General features: G+C 30.6%; 1 protein-coding gene across 1 annotated transcript; it reads left to right on the top strand.

Annotated features, from left to right (window-relative positions):
• The first annotated feature begins 512 nt into the window (after positions 1-512).
• Positions 513-21,294, top strand: LOC145761058 (histone lysine acetyltransferase CREBBP-like). The gene is made up of 38 exons (XM_082574556.1): positions 513-655; positions 980-1,857; positions 2,089-2,367; positions 2,510-2,638; positions 3,082-3,358; positions 3,460-3,663; positions 4,004-4,222; positions 4,858-4,945; positions 5,207-5,305; positions 5,510-5,627; positions 5,931-6,006; positions 6,127-6,266; positions 6,628-6,744; positions 7,039-7,524; positions 7,709-7,813; positions 8,006-8,144; positions 8,438-8,556; positions 9,016-9,255; positions 9,620-9,708; positions 10,190-10,300; positions 10,525-10,659; positions 10,852-10,968; positions 11,386-11,490; positions 11,731-11,842; positions 12,391-12,539; positions 12,623-12,761; positions 13,135-13,225; positions 13,613-13,716; positions 14,161-14,361; positions 14,875-15,039; positions 15,554-15,670; positions 15,846-16,064; positions 16,534-16,629; positions 16,973-17,917; positions 18,280-18,399; positions 18,901-19,023; positions 19,531-19,644; positions 19,981-21,294. The coding sequence occupies exons 2-38, from the start codon at positions 994-996 to the stop codon at positions 20,470-20,472; spliced, it is 7,443 nt and encodes a 2,480-aa protein (XP_082430682.1). The 5' UTR covers positions 513-655; positions 980-993; the 3' UTR covers positions 20,473-21,294.
• The last annotated feature ends 83 nt before the right edge of the window (positions 21,295-21,377 follow it).

A 21,377-nucleotide genomic window follows, 5' to 3' on the forward strand; every position in this document is an offset into this window, starting at 1 on the left:
AGTTTTATAAAAATCCGCCACCCGCTACTTATTATATAGCAAAAAGTTAATTAAATTAAAATAATATTTAATAAATAAATTAGTTAATTAGTCAGCTTAATAATAATTAGCTAGTTTATGTATAAATTATGACTTTAAAAAAGTTTTTTTTTTCGAAAATTTTGATTCGTCGGTTTCAAATTTTTTTAAAACGTAAACAATTTTTTGCCGTGAGTTTGTCAGACAGTCTGACAGTTTTGTTTAAAAATAAATTGATGTTTTAGTCTATCTTATATTAGAGTTTTATTTAAGTTTATTAATTATTTTTTAACTTTGTTTTTAATTTTCTATTTTGAAATATAATTTTATTCTAAAAAGTTGAAAAGTACAAGAGCAAGTAAGATTAGTATCAGAAATTCTATTTTTTAGACACTTCAAGAATAACCAAACCTAGAAGATTATAAAGATTAAGAAAGGGCTTTAATCGAAAATTGTTTTTTTTTACTAAAAAATGAATTTTTTGTAGAGCTTGTTAAATTTTTATAGTTGTATTGTAAATTAAATAGATGCATAATTATGTGTAATCAACACATTGAATTGTGTTGTCAATTTTCAAAACATTTTATTATTTATTGAAAAAATTGGAATATATATTTTCAGTTTTCGAAGTGATCTGGTAAGTTTTAAGTTTTCTCATTTTTTCAGTTAATTGTTTATGTTGTTTTCATGAATTAAAAAGTAGTGGATCATGTGTACCTATCAATTTTAAAGTTAACTGATCAATTTCATGTATTGATAATATAATAAACTAACTTTTAACATATCTTTAATAAAAATACTTCTTAACGTGATAATTACTGTTTATATATTGATCTTGTTATAGCTTTAAAGTTTTTGGGAAAGTGCACATGCTTCAAATTATTTATTTTAGCTTTATTTAGCGTAAGATTTTCTTTATGTATTGTTTTGTCAATTTTTTAAATGTTGATTTTTGTATTAGAAAAAGCAGTGAATATGGCTGACGGATCGCCACCTTCTAAGAGGCAAAAGACCTCTGTTTTCAACCTGGAAGATGATCTTCCGGATGAACTATTGTGTGAAAGTGGGCCTTCATCAGTAGCGAATGGCTTGGCTGGACCAACATCTGTTAATGCAGCACCCAGTATTCAGCAGATGCAAACTAAACCTGCTATTATAACAACTACTGCTAGTGTAAACAAAATGCCGCCTTCGTCGCAGCAGAATTTTGCAGCACCAGTTCAAGCTCAAAATAAGCAGCTTACCCAACTTCTTCAGTCAAACGTTACTGGCAGGAATTCACCAGGTTCACCGGGTAATGTGGGTTCTGGTAATAGTCCACATCCGACTAGACCAGGTCCACAACAGCCCCAACCAAGCCCGATATCTGCAACCACAAACTCCATGCAAAGTCCGACATCAGGAACAAACATAAACAATATCAAATCACCAGTTAACTCTGCAATACCAGGTTCGATTCAACGTGCTGGTAATAATATGCGCACTACCCCGTCACCTAGAGTACAGCCCTCGATTGGGACATCTTCTGCTTCAAATTCACCTTTGATAAATGCAAGTATGGCCCAAACGTTGGGTTATGCACGTAATCAACAACCACAGCACATAAACCAAACTATCATGCAATCTCCAAACTCTATACAAGATCCACAACAACAGCAAATCTTAATGAATGGGGGGATAAGACCTCAAATAGCGTCTGTGATGCAAGGTGGTGGAAATGTGCAAAGAGTGCCGCAAATAAACATGCAAATGTCTAGACCTGGCATGGTCAACTCTGGTGGAATGTCACAAGTTTACACCATCGACAATCCCAACATGACCTCTGTTGGACCAAACAAGGTGAGTGTAGTTATATTATAGGGATCAACTGAATGTAAATTTAATGATAAATAAATCTTCACAAATAGATTGCTCTTTTTTGCTTTGCATGTGATGTAAAAAGAAGTATATTTGAGTATTGTTTAAAAAGAAAGTAATAGTTAAAAATTAATTGCACATCTGGAGACTTTTAAAATATTAGTATATATATATAAACTTTAAAACCAGTGAAATTCTGAATAAATTTTTCAGAGCTACCAACAACACAACGGTCCATCTATGCGAATTAACAGCAACAACAGTGGCGGGACATTCAACATGATAAACTCACAAAACCAACAACAACAACACAACATAATGATGACCCCAAATCGGATCAATAATGCCAGTATAGGAATGGGAGGAATTGTAACAACGCAGATAGACCCACTACAGAGGCAACCCAACATGGGGTACCAACCTCGGCAGAATGTGCCTCAGTTTTCTGGCGCAGGACGAGTGCCACAAATTGTTTCTATGACACCAAATATGGTGAGTAGTATTTGTTGTTTTGCTAACTATGTAATGTTTATGTAGTTTTTATGTAATTTAAACTGGAGCTATTTTTTTTTAAAGATATTTTTAATAATAATAGGATTTATAATTGTTTTAATCTTTAATTTATTTACCGAAGGTTTCTGGCCAGCAAAATATGTCCAATATCAACATTGGTCAAATGCAACAAAATCAAAACAGTCAGATGGTTTTACAACAACAACAGCAGCAGCAACAACAAAGATCAATCAACAACCAACAGATGCAGGTATGTGTGTTTATTAGGTTGCCCTAGTGTACAAAATATTTAAAAAAATATCCTAAAAACTAAAAAAAATCATTAATTTATGAATGAGGTGTTAAATGTATTATAATTTTGCCCAGTAATTTATTAGTTGTTGTTTTTTAATAACAAGCATATTAAGGTAAATTGATACCTTGATTACTAGTATGTAGGTGGTTGTTTTTACTTTTTGTTATATATATATCAAGTCTTTAACAATTTTTATAATTTTACACATCTTGTTTTGCTGCAATTTGCAAGTTTTAGCCCTTTTTCAAATACCTGTCAATCAATAAACATTGTTAACAATGTGAAATCATAATAAACTTAATGTTTATTGTAACTGCATTCATTGTCTGTGATAATGTTTAATATATTAAAAAAAGCTGACATATTTAAATTTGTAATTTTTGTGACCTTTTTTGTAGCAACCTGGTGTGGTAAGTAACCCTGTGATGCAACCCCAACCTGGGACCCAACCTAACCCAAACCCCATGGTTGGAACTAGCTCTTCGGGAACAGGAGGAGCCACGGTTGATCCAGAAAAGCGGAGGTTGATCCAACATCAGCTCTTCCTGCTTCTACATGCTCACAGATGTCAAAGACCGACTGGGGAGCCTAGTTCATGTACAGTGTCACATTGTAAAACAATGAAAAGTGTTTTACTTCATATGAACACTTGTTCCGAAGGAAAACAATGTCAAGGTATATAAAAAACTAACTGAAACTTTGTATCTAGAAAACTTTTTTTCGTTGCTTGGGATTTAAAATTGTAATTTATTAACTGACATAAATATTTGATACAGTTGCCCACTGTGCATCATCCCGCCAAATTATAGCCCATTGGAAGCAATGTAAAAGAGTGGAATGTGCAGTTTGTTTACCTTTAAAAACCAACAACAACAACAACCAAAACGTTGGAGCACCTAGAACTGTTGCACAAAGCAATATGAACATTTCAGGGCAAGCTATGTCAGGTCCTATACCCAATCAACAGTCCAACTTCTATGGTAAGTTTTCACTACATAACAAAATACATTGGGTTTATTTTTTTCCAATATTAGACGTTTGGTATATAATTTGCTGATTAGGTGTTGTTGTATTTTTAGTTAAGGTATAGGGTTATTAATATGCCTGTTGCTGTCTTGTTGTAGCATAATTGTAAGACTAACATTAGAATGTTGTGTTTAATTTTCACTGTTGTTTACTTGAGGCATCTTTAAGTAAGACTCAGTTTTTAGAGTCCCCCCCCCACAAAAAAAATCATATATTTCTACTCTTTTTAAATTCAATTTTACAATCAAAAATACCTGAAATTTGTTTTTATTTAAAATTCAAACTTTTTTACAGGTAATACAGGCGACAATGCAGGTGGGGTTTTACCTAACAACAACAATAACCCTAACACCCAGTTGCCTGGCAACCAGTTACCTAACAACCAGTTACCCAACAGTCAGGTCCCGAACTGCAAAGAGTCCTCGGTGATACCCAAACCCACGATAACCCTGGATGAAAATAAGGTGCAAGAGGTTTTGGGTCTTAATAGTTCTTGGAATCCACCATCTGCAGGTATTTCAGATTTTTTATTTGTATTAAATAGTTTACTAGTTAATAGCTTGCTCTACAGTCTGCATTTAAATTGCTTTAGTATGGTTACAACTCTTAACTAATATTTGCCGATTATAATTTACCTGCGCACCACAAATTGCATTTTTTTTAAAGTTTTTAACATAAAACATGTCTATATGTCTATGTAATATACAAATAGTCCACTAAGCTCTATTATATATGGACTAGTCGATACTCCAAGCTACAGTTAAAATTTTGTTTGTCATAATATGGTTGCAACTTTCAACTGGTATTTGCTCACTATGTTTGCACCACAAATGGCAGTTTTATTTGTTTTGTAGGCCTATAAATTCTGTGCATTAAGTCCCCATAAAAATAGATAACACACTAGTTATTATTTAATTTGTTGTAGTAGTATAATGTTTGTTTTTTGGTATTTCCTATTTTTAGTATCAACATTAAGTTGAATATTATATTTTTCATTTTTTAAGTCATTTTTAAAAGTGTTAAAAAATTATATTTAATTTCATTAATATCAATTTTGTTAATAATGTAGTTAACAAAATTTAACTATTAGGGTATTTAAATAAAAATAATAAGATTTGTTAGATAGAAGCTAAAATGAATTTTTTTAGAAGGTGAAATGCTCGGTGGTGGAAGCTCGATATTAGGGGGATCAGGAGTGGGAAATTCCCTTACTGGAAACAATCCAAATAGACCTGGGTATGTTTTGAAACTTTTTTTGTTTAAATTTAAATGTTTTATTGTTGATATTAGTTGTATGTTGAAATATACAACAATTTAAGTGATTTTCATAATAAAAAAAAAAGCTAAATATTAATTTCTTGTGTAGAATTGATAAAAAACAATAAAAAATATTTTAAAATTTTTAAAAAAAGTTGTTTTTAAAAACATTTATTTTAATTCAAGTCTTTCAATTTCACGCTAGTATTTTGGTATTTAATATTTTTATAAAATTCTCAGATCTGGAGCTGATGTTGTGAATATTGCTCAGCCTAGAGTTACTCATGAGTGGCATGGTCAAGTTAAAGAGGAGTTAAGGAATTATCTCGTGCAGAAACTGTAAGTTTAAAATAACTGTTGTAACTGTAATCTGTTAAACATTAAATAAAATATCTCTCTATACCCAAATAGTTAATAAAATTATGAGTTAGGTTCTGTCAAAATAATGGCCCACTTATATTAGTAGAAATAGTATTTATACAACTTACATAAAGAACCATGTCTTATAATTAACTTATTGAATTTTTTTGTACTTTTTAACAGTGTCCAAAACATTTTCCCAACCCCTGAGAAGTTCTCAGCAATTGATTCTAGGATGGCAAGGTTGTTGGGGTTTGCTCGCAAGGTGGAAGGTTCAATGTATGAGCAAGCTAATTCTAGGGTAAGTTAAAATTTCTGAGTTTTGACAAAATTACACTATTCGATTGCCCAACTAAGGGCTGCATTTTAAATACCATAATACGTTTGCAATTGCAGTTAATATTTGCCCATGATAATTTACTCAAGCACCACAAGTGGCAGTTTTATTTATTTTAATTTTTTTTTTTTTTTTTTTTTTTTTTGTAATATTAAATTTTTTAAATTACTAAAATACCAGCTAGACACGTTTAGAAAAACTAAAAAAATTACCAAATATTTTGTTGAACAAAAGTTTGTTGATACTAATTCAATGTTTCTTTAACAGGAGGAATATTATCATCTTTTAGCTGAAAAGATTTACAAAATAAAGAAAGAGTTAGAAGAAAAGAAACAAAAGAAAGGTATAAACTATTTTTATATTAAAGTTTTTATAAAAAAAATTTAAATTTTTTTTGACATAAACCTTTTTTTCGGAATTGTATTCACTAAAAATTTTTGCAAAACGTGAATTTTAATTTTAGTGGTGAATGGTCCAAATATGGTTCCAACCAGTCAGCAACCAACTCAACAATTTCCAACCCATTTTCCTAATAAACAAACCAAATATCCAACTCTAATGAACGGAGTCAATAATGAAAATTTGTCTGACACTATGCAAAAAGTAAGTTGAAAGTTTTTACATATCGGTTTAGACAATTACGTATTACAACATTCTTTAAATTAGTATATAGGTTTTAATGTTAATGATATATTATTTATGTTTGGTGTTTTAAGTTATAGTTGATGTTGTTTTGCTAACTACGGTATTCTTAATATTCCTGTGCAAATTGTGATACTTATTTAAAGAGAGTTTTTTTTAACATTAAAAGATTCAAAAAAATTGATTTTAAGTATTTAATTGTATCACAGTGTACTATTGGCTCTATGTATAGAATATTTTTAGGTTAAATTGTTATTAATAAGCTTGTAAGCTCAATAAAAAACTACTGTTTTGGAAGATTGCCTTTATATTTTTTTCATAGTTTTCATCAGCCCAGAATGAAATTCAAAAACTCAATCCTGGACTTCCAATTCAAGAAGCCCCCAGACCGCAACTCTCCACACCAAACCAGATACCAAACAACAACAACATGAACCAGGTGGGTTGAAAGGTTTTGCAAGTGTTCATCACAGTAAAAGAAAATATTTTTCGTGTTTTAAAACTAGTTTTTAATTGTCATAATATGGTCGCAACTAGCAACTAATATTTCCTTGTGATAATTCACCTGAGCACCACAAATGGCAGTTTTATTTTTACTTTCTAGGCTTATAAATTGGACATACATGCGTATAACGTCCACTATACTTATTTATTCATACAAAAATTGAAAAACTAATTTCTGACATTTTTTGTTTGTTAAACAACGTGATTCCAAATCTTTATTTTGTTTTAGATTTATCAAAATCGGAATTTTTCAAACCAGCCACAACACGGTAACAACAACCAAATGATAAACAACGTGGACATACAACATCAACAACAGATCAACAACCAAAACACTAGATCCTTGTTGCAGCAACATTTGCAAGGTGATTCCGTTAAACAACAAACCAATCAACAAATCCCGAACAATGCATTTCCTCAACAAAATTCTGCCAGTAACATGCCCCAATCTGGCGGAAAATTTGCGAATAAAAATAACGCTTTTGCTACAACGAACAATTCAATGTCGTCGCAAGCGCAGTTAAACCAGATTAATAACTCATCGATCGGCACTAACTTGTTGCATAGCAACACGACCTTGACAACAAGTGGGTCACTGTCGTCCGCGGCAACTGCCACGACACAGGATGTTTTTATCGGATCTCCAAGCCAGAAACAAGCTTTCGTTAACAGAAAAACTTCGCTGGATAATTTAACCGATAACTCAGGAATTCATGTAAGTTTTGATTTTGAAAATTTTAGTTTTTTTTTTGAGCTAAAATTTTAACTAATTAATAATTGTTGTAACTATTAGTTTGTTATAAAATAAGAAATAAAAAAATGTTATGTTTTGTAATACTAATCTAGTTAACTGTTTTGCATGATTTGTAGAAAGTAATATTTATAAATGTTTATTTCAGGTGAAGACGGAAGCAGTTGACAACTCTAAATCCTCATTTTTTGGAACAAAATCTCCTCAGGCGAATAGTGGTGGCAAACCTATCAGTGCTGGAAAGAATATAAAAGTAAGCTCAAAGTGTTAGAATTTGACACTAAAAAGTTAGTATTAAATCTTTTTAATTGTGGTTTATTGAATGATTGAGAACTGGAATTAATGTTTTTGAAGTTTCATAAATTAAATTTCACATTTTTTTTCAATTTTGATTTTTTTAGAAATTATTTTCGAAAGTTTCTGACATAAATTTATAAATTTTTAGATGGAAAGTGACCCCCCTGAGTCCGACCCCTCCTTACAGGTGACGTCCAACACCCCGTTTGTGACCTCTATAAAAGCTGAGGTCAAATCAGAGGTCAAACCTAACGTGCAGGGAAAGAAAACGCCAAAACCAACCAAAGGTAAAAAAAATAAATTTTAAAAAATGTAAAGAAATAAAAAAAAATGAAAATATTTTTTGGAATATTATTTTAACAAAATTTAACATACTTCTGTTTCCTTAAAATCTGTTTTTAAAGGAATTTCTTGTTATTATAAAGGAAATTGCATTTTACAAAAAAAATGTTATTTTTTTCTAAAAAAAAATTTTTATTTGATTTTCATAAACATTTTATATTAATCAAATTTTTGTTTTTTTGTATTTTGAAATCAATTTTTACCAGCGTTTCCAAATAATTATCACTTTATTTTCCAGTGTTTCCGCCACATGAATTGCAGCAACTTTTAATCCCGGTTGTAGAAAAATTATATCGACAAAACCCAGAAGGAATTCCATTTCGAACTCCGGTCGATGCCGATCAACTTAACATACCGGTCAGTTTGTAATCTGAAAATCATTTTTTGCTACTAATTTTTAAAACATTTAAAAAATTTTTTAATTTATTCATTTTAAGAATTTGTTGTTTTTAAAATTGTTTATAAAATTGAATATAATAAAATTGTGTTTTTTCATAGTATTACTGTTTACTATTTAGATCATATATACCTAACCATTCTCAAATTAACTCATTACCCTAACATTTCTCTACAAATTTCTCTTTACTTTTGCTGTTCTTTAAAATATATTTATACTTTTACCTTTTATTTATACCCTTCTAGTTACAACACCATTATTTAAAAAAAATATTATCATAAATTTTTATTTTATATTTGCGATAACTTATGTATTATGTTCCTGTTACTTAACCTTTAATATTTTTGGACAATTGTAAAGTAAACATAATTTCCCTTATTTTAAAAAAATCAGTAAATAATAATTTTAATTTGTTTTAGGATTATTTTGATATCGTTAAAAAGCCGATGGATTTATCCTCAATACGCAAAAAGTTGGAAACCGGAGCTTACACCGAACCTTGGGCATTTGTTGACGATATCTGGCTCATGTTCTCCAATGCTTGGTTGTATAATCGTAAAACTTCAAGAGTTTATAAATATTGTACTAAACTGAGGGAGATTTTTGAGCAAGATATTGATCCAATTATGCAGGAACTTGGGTATTGTTGTGGAAGAAAGGTAATTTATCTTATTAACTTAAAAATATTTTTCATTTTTGAACAGTTTAGAACTTTGCCTTAAAAATAAAAAATAGGGGTTAAAATTTTTGTTTTTGTTTAAAAAGTATTTTTTGTTTATTTTTTTATAAAGTAAGTTTTTATATTAAAATATTAACCCCTACCTTACAGCTTGAGTTTAATTTATTTAATTAAATTAAAAAGATTTCATTTTTTTTAATTTTTTTTAACTGTGTCTGTAAAATAAAACAAGTTAAAAAAAAAAACTAGTTAAAAATTTTTTTTTTTTTTAAATTAAATTTTTTATGGTTTGGATGCATTTTTTTATTTTTAAGTTTTTTTATTTATATGTCATTATCTTACAGCTTGAGTTTAGCCCGATGACCTTGTGTTGCTTTGGAAAAGCTTTGTGCACGATTTCAACTGGAGCTGTTTACTTTGAATATCAAAACAGGTTTGTTAAACTTTCAATCATTTTAAACATAAACCAAATATAATTTGCTTGGGTTTATATTGCTGAATAAATTAAGCTTTAAGCTAAACAAATGTAAAATCTCAATCACAAATGGTTATCTATAATAAAAAAGATGTTTTTTAATTTTTTGAAATAATTCAACTTAGATTTGAGTATTTGTTTTGAAATTTTGATTTTTCAGTAAGAAAATGGTTTTGAGAATAAAGGCCAATGTCATTTAAAAAGGGCACTTTTAGTTAATTGTATTTAAACCAATGTTACCGTAATGTTGTTAGACTTTGGGGCTGATATTTGCATTTATTTATGTTCAAAATTATCAGCTAAATTTCTAAGCTGTTTTAAAATGCTTTAAAAATGTTGTCAATTTTTTATTCACAATATTTTAAATAAAATAATTTGAAGAATCAAGCAATGCATGAACCTAAATTATCACGAAATTATTTGCACCAACTTAATTTAGCTCACCAAAATATGGACTTTTATCGGACAGATACGACTTCTGCGAAAAATGCTTCAACGATATTCAAGGAGAGGTGGTTCCCCTAAGCGATGAACCAGGCCAGGGTTCAAAGTAAGTTCAAATTGTTAAAAATATTTTGTTTATTTTGATATTTTTTTTAGTTTTTTACATATATTACCAGTTAAAAAAACAATTTTGTAAACTTATTATAAAATACGCTGTAACTACATTTTACTGGTGAATTTTAAAAGAAATTTTTGCAAAAAAATGCCTGAAATTAACAAAGATATAATATTTAAATGGACCAAAATTTTCACGCTTTTTCTTTGATTTAGTTCCGTTCCAAAAAGTTGTTTTGAGAAGAAAAAGAACGATATTCTTGACTCTGAACCATTTGTTCAGTGCGATGAATGTGGAAGAAAACTTCACACAATTTGTGTTCTGTATAACCCCCAAATATGGCCAGAAGGGTAAATACAATAAAAAATAAAAAAAAATATTTTTGTAAAATTTGGCATTTTTTTCAAGGACTTCAAAAATTTATTTTTACCTTTAAAATTTTGATTCAGTTTTAAACATATTAAACTAAATTTTAAATATATTTCTTGCAAATAAGCATACTTAAATTTTTTAGTGTAGTTTAATTTTTGTTATTATTTTAGTTTTGTTTGTGGAAATTGCCACAGAGCGAAAGGAACTCAACGGAAAACAAATCGGTTCATGGCAAGAAAGTTGCCAACTAACAAACTGAGTGAACACATTGAGGGAAGGGTGAACGGGTGAGTTTCTTCGAAGTTTAATATTTCAACAACGTTATTTATTTACTAAAAATCTTAATTACAAAAAAAAATAATTTTAAACAACGTCAATTCTAAAAAGTTAAATAAATCTATTTAAAATAAAATTTCTGAAAATTAACCCACTTTTATTTTATTTTTACCCAACATTACCCCCATCTTTTTACCCAACATTACCCATCACTTTTTTACCCAACATCACCCATCACTTTTTTACCCAACATTACCCATCACTTTTTTACCCAACATTACCCCCCACTTTTTTTACCAAATATTTAAACCCCCTTTTTATCCAACAATTTATCCTACTTTTTGCCCAAAATTTTAACCCATTTTTAAGCCTAAAATTTGACCCAATTTATAACCCAGTATTTAACTCTATGTTTTATATATTTTTAGTTATTTAAAGCGAAATGATACGAACAATGAAGCGGGTTATGTTCGGATCAGGGTCGTTTACTCTGGAGAAAAAGTTGTCGAAGTTAAACCTGGAATGAAATCAAAGTAAAAATTTCATATTTTAAATATTTGTCGTTTTTTGTAAATGTTAAGATAATACTAGATTCACATAATACTAGATTTTTATGCACATTAATTTAAATAAAGAATTTTTTAACAATTTTTAAATCAAATATGTTTGCAATTTTTGTAAACAAATCTTTAAACTCATTTTTAAATTTTTAATTAACTTTAAATACCTATTTTTTTAAAGTTTTCAAGGATGTTTTATATTTTTTATTTTAGGTTTGTAGACTCAAAAGAAATGCCTGAAAGTTTTCCGTATAAAGCAAAAGCTTTCTTTGCATTCGAGGAAGTGGACGGAGTTGATATTTGCTTCTTTGGAGTTCATGTCCAGGTTGGTTTTATTAAACTTTTAATAAAAACAATATATTATATGTGTCAAATTTTTTACACATGCAAAATTTTTACATGTGTCAAATTATAAAATACGTGTCAAAATTTACAAAAAACACCTGTGTTTTTGTTGTGTTTGGTAGTATTAATACTTGATATTATACATTGTGCAAACAAAAATGTCAATAAACAATAATCCAATTTTCGTAAAAAGCATTTTGTTACATGCAAAGTTTTTGCACAAAAATCATTTATGGTTACTTAAAAGTTGTGTTTTTTATCAACTTAAAATGTTATTTATAAGCAATAGTCACAAAAAAATACACTTATTAAAAAGTTTACTTGTATGGTTTTTAGTCCTTGCTAATTCTTTCTTGTACTTTTTGTACTTTGCTAGGTTTGTCTTATACTTTCTGGTCCTTATTTTCTTTCTATTTTTTGGTCTCAAGTTTTTTTTGAGAACCAAAAATTATAAGTAATCCAAATTTCTTTATGACAAACGTACTTTCCTTCTTAAGTTTTCAGTTTTTAATAATCTTTTTTTTACAGGAATATGGATCTGACGCGCCCCAACCCAACACCCGACGAGTTTACTTATCCTACCTCGATTCAGTTCATTTCTTCCGACCCAGACACCTTAGAACAGCTGTCTATCATGAAATCCTTATCGGCTATTTTGAGTACTGCAAAAACCTGGGGTAAGTGGCACTTATATCAAGTTTGGCCATTTTGTAATAAAATTAAAAAAAAAAAATTTTTTTTAATTCCAAAATTGTTTTAGTTATGAGTTTGCTCACATCTGGGCATGCCCACCTAGTGAGGGAGATGATTATGTTTTTCATTGCCACCCGGTGGAGCAAAAGATTCCCAAACCCAAAAGATTGCAAGAGTGGTATAAGAAGATGTTAGACAAAGCAATTGTGAGTGTTTAAATGTTATTAATATTATGTTAAGTGCAATTTTAATTTGATTTAATTTTTTAACCATTTTTGGTCATTTTTAAACAATTTTTTTAACCATTTTTGGTCAATTTTTAACCAATGTTTTTAACCATTTTTGGTCAATTTTTAACCAATGTTTTTAACCATTTTTGGTCAATTTTTAACCATTTTTGGTCATTTTAAACCATTTTGGTCATTTTTAACCAATTTTTTAAACCATTTTTGATCATTTTTTAACCAATTTTTTACCCTATTTTTTAGAGTTTTGTCATTAAAATTTTACTTACTTTATATTGCTGTAACTGAATATTTAATTTGACCAACAACTTATTTTTTATTAATATATATTTAGATTGATCAAGTGATAATGGAGTATAACGATATTTTTAAACAAGCTAAAGATGATCGGTTAAAAGCTGCACGAGAATTACCTTATTTTGAAGGTTTGTATCTTACTTATTACTGTTCAATCCCACCCTATAGTCGACATTTAAATTGTCTTAATATAGTTGCAACTCTTAACTATTAGTCGTCTGTGATAATTTATATGAGCATCACAAATGGCAGTTTTGTTCAATTTGTAGGCCTATAAATTAGACATACACATATATATATCATAAGTCCAGTAGTATGGGCTTACCGGTCATGGCATCGGACCTCAAACCAAAAGGTTCAGAGTTTAAATCCTGCCAATGCCTTTCTATTCGGCCTTGAGCCTGGTGTTTACAGATAGCTCAAACATGTCCCCAACCTCACACCTTTACCCAATAAAATATAAAACATTACTTTAAAGTGATATAAAAAATGACACTCCGATATCAAAATTTTAGGTGATTTTTGGCCGAATGTCCTGGAAGAGAGCATCAAGGAGTTGGAGCAGGAAGAGGAAGATCGGAAGCAGGCGGAAGCGAATGAGCAAGCTGCTGCAGAGGAGGTTTGTGTTTCAAATATTGTAGAAAAATTTAAGACATTTTTCTAATTCATTACGAACTCATATATATATACAGTAAAGTTATATATTCAAATATTTTATATTGACAAAATGCCAAACATAAATTATAATAAGAAATTTTCTACTTTAAATGGTTAAAAATAATATGCCCCGATAATTTCATAAAAAACGTTTGTATTTAATTATTGGCATTTAAGCATACCAAAATACATTTAATAAAATATCAAGATTTGATTTAAAAATAAAACATTTCATTGAAAATCCCCCAAAAACATTTCCAAACAGCCGTTATCCAATAAAAACTAAAATAAATTTCATAATTATAACTAGTTAGGGGTGATAAAAAACGAGCCATGTTTAATGTAACAAAAAAACAAGCAAAAAAAGTTGTCGTCATGGCAACCATGTGGGTGATTTGTCCCGCAGGCGTCACGTCACGCTCTGAAGTTCACCCCGCTTCAATCTCATCTCAAACAGGGTCCCCACAACGCCAAGAACGGACAGAAGCAGAAGACGAAGAAGGGCAACAGCAAGAAGGCCTCACAAAGAAGCGCCAAGAAGAAAATACCACAAGTTGCAAACGATCTTTCTGACAAACTTTACCAAATTATGGAGAAACATAAAGAGGTAAAAAATAAAGTTTGATTGGAATTTGTTAATTTAGTTTATTGCTAAAATTAAATTAATTTTTTAAATTTTTGTTTTTTATGTAATTTGTGAAGTTTTTTAAAAAGTTTGCTATTTAAAACTAGTTTAAAAGATAGGAGTTTTTTTGCCACAAATTTAGATTTCTTTTTCCTTAAAGGTATTTAGTATTTCTTTTTTTTAATTATTAGTAATTAATTAATTTTTATTTTAAATTTATGCTTTTTTTTTAACTAACTCACATAAATTCTTTTTTTGGGGTGTTTTTGTCATTAAATTACTTTTCTTTTTCCTTTAATACTTTAAATATTTCTTAATATATAAGTTAACCTTTTTCTTTTCATTAATTTGTGCTAATTTATATATAAACATATTCTAGGATGTTGTTGTCACCAATTTAGTTGTTTTATTTTTGTATTAAACATTTCTTTAATTATGACCATTTAATTTATGCATTTTATTATAAACTATTTTTTTTTTATATTTATTTTCCAGGTATTTTTTGTGATTCGTTTACAAGCAGCCGAGACGATCAGTAAACTGGGATCAATATCTGATCCTGATATGTTAATGAGTTGTGAATTAATGGACGGTCGCGACTCATTCTTAACTATGGCACGAGAGAAACATTATGAGTTCTCCTCACTAAGAAGAACTAAGGTAGAAATATTCTGTTTCTAAAAAAAAATGAATTTTTAAGTAAATTTAAAACTTTTTAAAAAGGTTTTTTTAATAACTTTATATTAATTATTTAACTCAAATCTTATAAAACTTATTTTTTTAATAAATTTTTTGACATTTTTACATAAAAAATATTTTAGATGTGCTTTATAAGTTCAATCAATTATGGCTTTTTAAGTTCATTTAAATATAATTTGTTTTTTATTAAAAGTACCAATTTTTGCTATAAAAGCATTTTTATATCCTTTTAGCCAAATGGAAATTTATATTATATTAACTAGTTTATTGCCCACCCCAACAGGGTGTATTTTAATTGTTGCAATATGGTCTTAACTAACATATATCCTTATAAAATTAACCCTTGCGCCACAGATGGCATTTTTGTTGTTATTTTAAAGGCCTTTAAATTGGGCTAAACTTCTTTATATGTAGATAATAAAGTTAAAGTTTTGTTGAGTAAATTTTTAATTTTTTATTTTTAACATTTTCACAGTGGTCCACCATGGCAATGTTGGTTGAGTTACATCTACAAGGTCAGGATAAGTTTGTTTATACTTGCAACCACTGCAGGAACAGTGTGGAAACAAGATACCACTGCACTGTTTGTGAGGTATGTTAAAAGTTTAAGTTAACTTAAGAATTTACTTTAAATATTCAATTTGTTTTACATTTTGATATCCGGTTTAAAATTTATTTAAATCATGGTAAAAATAAAATTTTTCACTTTTTTTTATCAAATTTTTTCAATTTTTTTTTATCAATTTATTCCAATTTTTTTCCACCAGGATTTTGATCTTTGCAACCAATGCTACCACCAAGTTGGTCATGAACACAAGATGGATCAAATGGGGCTGGGACTTGATGTCGGTTCTCCAGGATCAAGTGGAAGCTCAGCATCCGACAACCGACAGAGATCGGTGCAAAGATGTATTAACTCACTTGTACATGCTTGCCAGTGTAGGAATGCTAACTGTCAATCACCTGCTTGTATTAAGATGAAGAAGGTGAGATTTAGCGAGATTTTTTATTGGAAATTTTTTGCTTAGGATTTTACGAGCTAAACCATACTGTTTAGTAGCTTATTAAAAGTTTTTTTTTAAATATATCTTTATCCTTGATGTGGAAAGGTCGAATGCGCGACTTAAACATAGAGTAACAACAGTTACCCTAACCCAGTCTCGAGTTGACTTTAGCAGTTTGGAATATAGATTTTAATTGCGCAATAATTATGCTGCTGATATGTTTTTGTGCTCAGCAGAAGATTATACTGTTTATAGCACCTTACTTAAGGGCGCTTCAGCTTGAGATTATTGGGAATCGAACCCAGAATCTCATGTAGTGTAGCAAGTGTTCTTACCACTACACCACGCTTCCCGGTTTAAAAATATAATGTTTCTCTAAACCCTCATTCTGCAAAACATTCAACAAATTTACCCCTTAACCCAACTATAAACTAACTTTTATAACCTTTAGGTTGTGGCTCATACAAGAAGTTGTAAGAGAAAAGGAAATTGTCCGATTTGTCGTCAAGTTATTGCACTTTGCTTCTGCCATGCTAAGTTTTGTCCGGTAAGTTATTGTTTCTATAAATCATAGTTTTTAAGGTTATGTCATGTTTTGTTTATATAAAACATTTGCATATTATTTTTTAACTTTTTGTTATAGTAGTTTTTTGTTACCTTTTAAATAAAAACTAAACTAGTCAATTACCTGTCTACATTTTAATTGTCGTAATATGGTTGCAACCCTTGACTAATATTTGCGATAATTTATCTGGGCACCACAAATGGCAGTTTTATTTATTTTGTAAGCCTTTTAAATTGAACATTTACATACATGGTTATGTTGCTGTTAAAGCTCCATTATAAGTAGATGTGTTTATTTATTTTAATGAAATCAATCGATATTCTAGGAAGCAAAATGTCCGGTTCCATTCTGCTTCAATCTGAAGGAGAAACTAAAACAACAAGAACAACAACATCGTCGACAACAAAGCTTGTTGATGCGCCGTAGAATGGCAATCATGGCATCAACGGCCGCGTCACAACAAAATAACAACCCCCACACCCCTGGGGCTGATCACCCCGCCACCCCAAAGCAAGAACCCCCCTCGACACCCATGAGTATAATGGGGCCTGCTACGCCAGGGTCACAGCAAGGACCCGGGACCCCTAATACCAACATGATGAAACCCAACCACATGGCTTCGCCGCGGATGGGTGGCAAAGGAATGCCGCAACAAAGTGTCACGCCACAGCCACAAGTGCGGTCCACTATGATGTCACAAATGCAGCCAGGGATGGCGTCGCCGATGACGATGGGAGGTCACAATCCAATGATGATTCAACAACAGCAACAACATCCGCAAATGGTGGGGGGAAATCAAATCAACAACATGTCTCCTTCCCAACAACCTGGCAACTTTTCCAATGTTAACATCGCTCCTCCTCCGCAAGCAGTAATTGCCGCTCAACAAGCTGAAAAATTGGCTCGTGCTCAAGCAAACAGCGGCTCCAGACCGACGTTACCCCAACAGGGTTTCCCGAGGCCCCAAAACGTGGGTATGGTCCAGAATAATATCATGGCAGGGGGGAATATGGGTGATCAATGGTCTAACCCTCAACAGCAACAACAACAGCGGAACCCCAACTACATAAACCAAGCAAATATCATGAACACGGTTGTCTCGAGTAACAACATGCAGAATATGCCGATGAACCAACCCGGTCATATGTATAATAACATGATGCCAAGTGGTCAGAAGTCGCAACCTGACGTGTCATCAATGGTGAAGAACAATCCAAATGCCGTGGCACAGTTTCTTAAACAACAGAAACAAGCAAGGCAAAACATGATGGTAAGTGAATTTGAATTTCTTGATATTTATATAAATATAATTAAGGTTGTAAGGTGTCAATATTTTGTAAATTTACAAAAAAATTTGTAGTAATAATAATTAAAATTTGTTAAAAGTGATAAAAAAAAAGTTTTGAATCATAAAAACTGTTAATATCTTTTCAAGTTGTAATCTTTTTGGATTTGTATATTGTTTATAATACTTTACATACTGTTTTCTATTTAAACATTGGTAAAATTATTAAAAAAATTGTTAAAATTTAAAATTCAATGAAAAAAATTGCATGAAAAAACAAAAACTTTTGCGTTGAATTTATTTATAATTAAAAATAAAATTTGATTAAAATAATTTGCAACTTTCAGGCTGTTAACCCGATGAACCAACAAAACCCTCAACAACAGATTGGACAAGGTGGAATGAATCAACAAATGAGAATCAACATGCCACATCAACAAAACATCACCTCTCAACAACTACAACAAGTTAGTTTTGTTTAATGGGTTAAACTATTGTTTTAAAAATTTGATTGACATGGACTAATATTTAAACTTGTTGAATGTCTGCCCTACTGTCAGGATTTTAATTGTTGTAATATGGTAACAACTAATGTTTGTTAGTGGTAATTTACATGCGCTATTAATTGTAGTTTTTATTTATTTTAAAGGCCTTTAAATTAAGCTGTCCACCAAGCTTTATTATATAAAAGAAGTCATTAGCCAGCCCTACAATTAGGATTTTAACTGTTGTAATATGATCCCAACTTTTCAAAAATTATTTGCCAGTGATAATTTACCCTCCCACCATAAACAGCAGTTTTATTTATTTTAAAGGCCTATAAATTGGATATACATTTATTCATATCATCCACTAAGCTTTAATATATATAGATGTATATGTTATTTAAACTAGTATTTCATAAATTAGATGGTATCCAAAATTTGCTTTTTGTTTAAAAATGTTGTTCAACAAATCCCTGTATTTAGATGCAACAAGGTGGTCAGATGAATTCGATGCAACAAATACAATGGCAACAACAACAACAAAGAAGATTACAACAACAACAATTACAATATCAACACCAACAACCGGCACCTCCATACAGTCAGGTAAGATTAAATTCAATTTTTTGAATTTCATCGAAAAAATTTTTCAATTTTTTTCTAGATTTTTTAGTTAGTGTTTATACAAATTTTGCTTGCTTAAATTCTAACTAATTAAAACAGCGTCACTATAAAAAAAAATTATTTTTAGATCTATTACTAAGTAGTACTTGGTTTCGAGAATAAATTTTAACACATAACAAATGTTAAATTATCTTAATATTCACAGCAATTTTTTTAGTATACTAGCTTTATAAACCCTAAAAATTTGGCAATTAATTATATATATTAAGTTTAAATTTTACTTGCTAAAATAACAGCCTTTGAAAGAATTATTATTGTATTATTTAATTTTTTTTTTATTTTTGTCCATATGTTTAGTATTTTTTGTAATCATATTAAGGCTAAAACAATAAATGTAAATAAATAACCATAACCTCATAATATTTGTTTATCATATTTCATTAAATAAACCATGCCATAGCTACTTTTAAACAATCAAATTTTTACCAGGCCATAGCCAGCCAACAGCAGAGAATGATGCCAGGTTCAATTACAACAAACCCCACAACAAACCAGATGAGAATGCAACAACCCATACAACAAAGAATTCAACGAAACCAAAACGTAAGTTTAACATTTCGAATGTGCGGGAATATAGACCTTCCCGAATGCGCGACCTAAACATAGAGTAACATCAATTACACTGTCCCAGTCTCAAGTTGACTTTGGCAGTTTGTGATATTTTTGATTATAATTGTTCGAAAGTTTAGCTGCTGATTAAGTGTATTGGCTGAGCAGGAGTTTATACCGTTTATAGCACTTCACTTAAGGGTGCTACAGCATGAGAGCACTGGGGATCAAACCGAAGACCTCATGTATTGTAGGAAGTTTTCTGACCACTACACAACGCTCTCAACTTTATTTGAATTGTTTTATTTTTTAACTTAAATTTTTTTTAAGTTGGGTCCGCGCATACCCACTCCAAGCATGAGTGGACAAATAATCGGGGGCCAAATGGGGTTAGGGGGTCAACAGGGAATGCAAATGCAATCAAACGTGATGATCAACCCCCAACAGAACATGCAGCAAAACATGATGGGTCAACAACATCAGATCCTGCAGCACAACGTTCAAATCCCTTCCAGACCCACCTCCCAACCCATGGCTCAAGGGAGAGTCCCTCAAATGTCGCCCCACATGGGTGCGAACAGGACCACCGCAATCCCGGGGCAAATGGGGGGTAACCCTGGTAACCAAGGCAACATGATGCAGAATAACATCGGCATGGATCAACACTTTAACAACAATCAACAAGGTAATATGATGGGGGGATTCCCTAGGACAATGGGGGGCCAGAACCCCGGTATGACGTTTGCGAACGCGCAGATGTCAGCGGGGGGCGCTCAAAACATGACCGACAGTTTAGAAAAATACGTAACGAACGAGGAATAAAGTTTCGAGTTCTTTGAGGAATTTCTATTTTTTATGCACATTTGGTTTTTTCTATTTTTCTTATTTTCGACAAAATTAAATATTCTATTGAAAAGCTATAAATGAATGTAAAAGTTTACGCAGGTTTTTTTTATTTGTCTCTAGTTGCTACTATTATTGAGAGTCTCTTATTATTTAAAATGTTTTTTCTATTGTTATTCTTATTATATTATTATTATAAAATGATTTTTACTTGTGATATTTTTGTTACTATGAAGTCGGCCATTTTGCCAAATGGTCAGACCTTTTTCTGCCTGTGTTTTTACGTATTTTGGTTGAATAATACTCTTTATTGGCACCTAGCGTTGGTCTCTACTACCACACGGGATGGTTAGAGGGCGCTATACCATGGGCCATTACTGTAGTACCACTCTTATTTTATTAAAAATTGTTTTTTATTACTTTTTCTGCTGAGTATTTATTTTTGTACAGCGCTCTTGATATTCACAGGTGTTAAGACTGTGCCACCTTTGTTACACCTTGTACTGTTACGTAACAATCCTTCTTTATCGACAAACAATTTGTAACAATCGGACTGCACCCAAGTTCAAACTATCTCGCTCAAAGGTGCTTGGACAATACAAAAACTTTGCAAAATATCCACACTGCCCTTTTTTGTCGCTTTCAGAACTTTGTAAAGTGTAAAAATGGCAAAATTTTATCGAATTTTGCAGTTTTAAAGTGTTGGGTTTCAACCCAGCTTTCTCTAGGAATCGTGCAAATAAATTTATTCTTCTTTCCTTTTTCAAGATTATTATATGAACGCCGAAAATAAAGTGTACATTAAATCGGCAACAGCCTATAATACAAAAGTCTCGTTATTTTTTAGCGAAAAGTTAGTTTATGAAAAGTCTAGAAACAAGATA

This window comes from Corella eumyota, chromosome 1 (assembly GCF_963082875.1).
Source record: "Corella eumyota chromosome 1, kaCorEumy4.1, whole genome shotgun sequence".
NCBI classification, from domain to species: Eukaryota; Metazoa; Chordata; class Ascidiacea; order Phlebobranchia; family Corellidae; genus Corella; species Corella eumyota.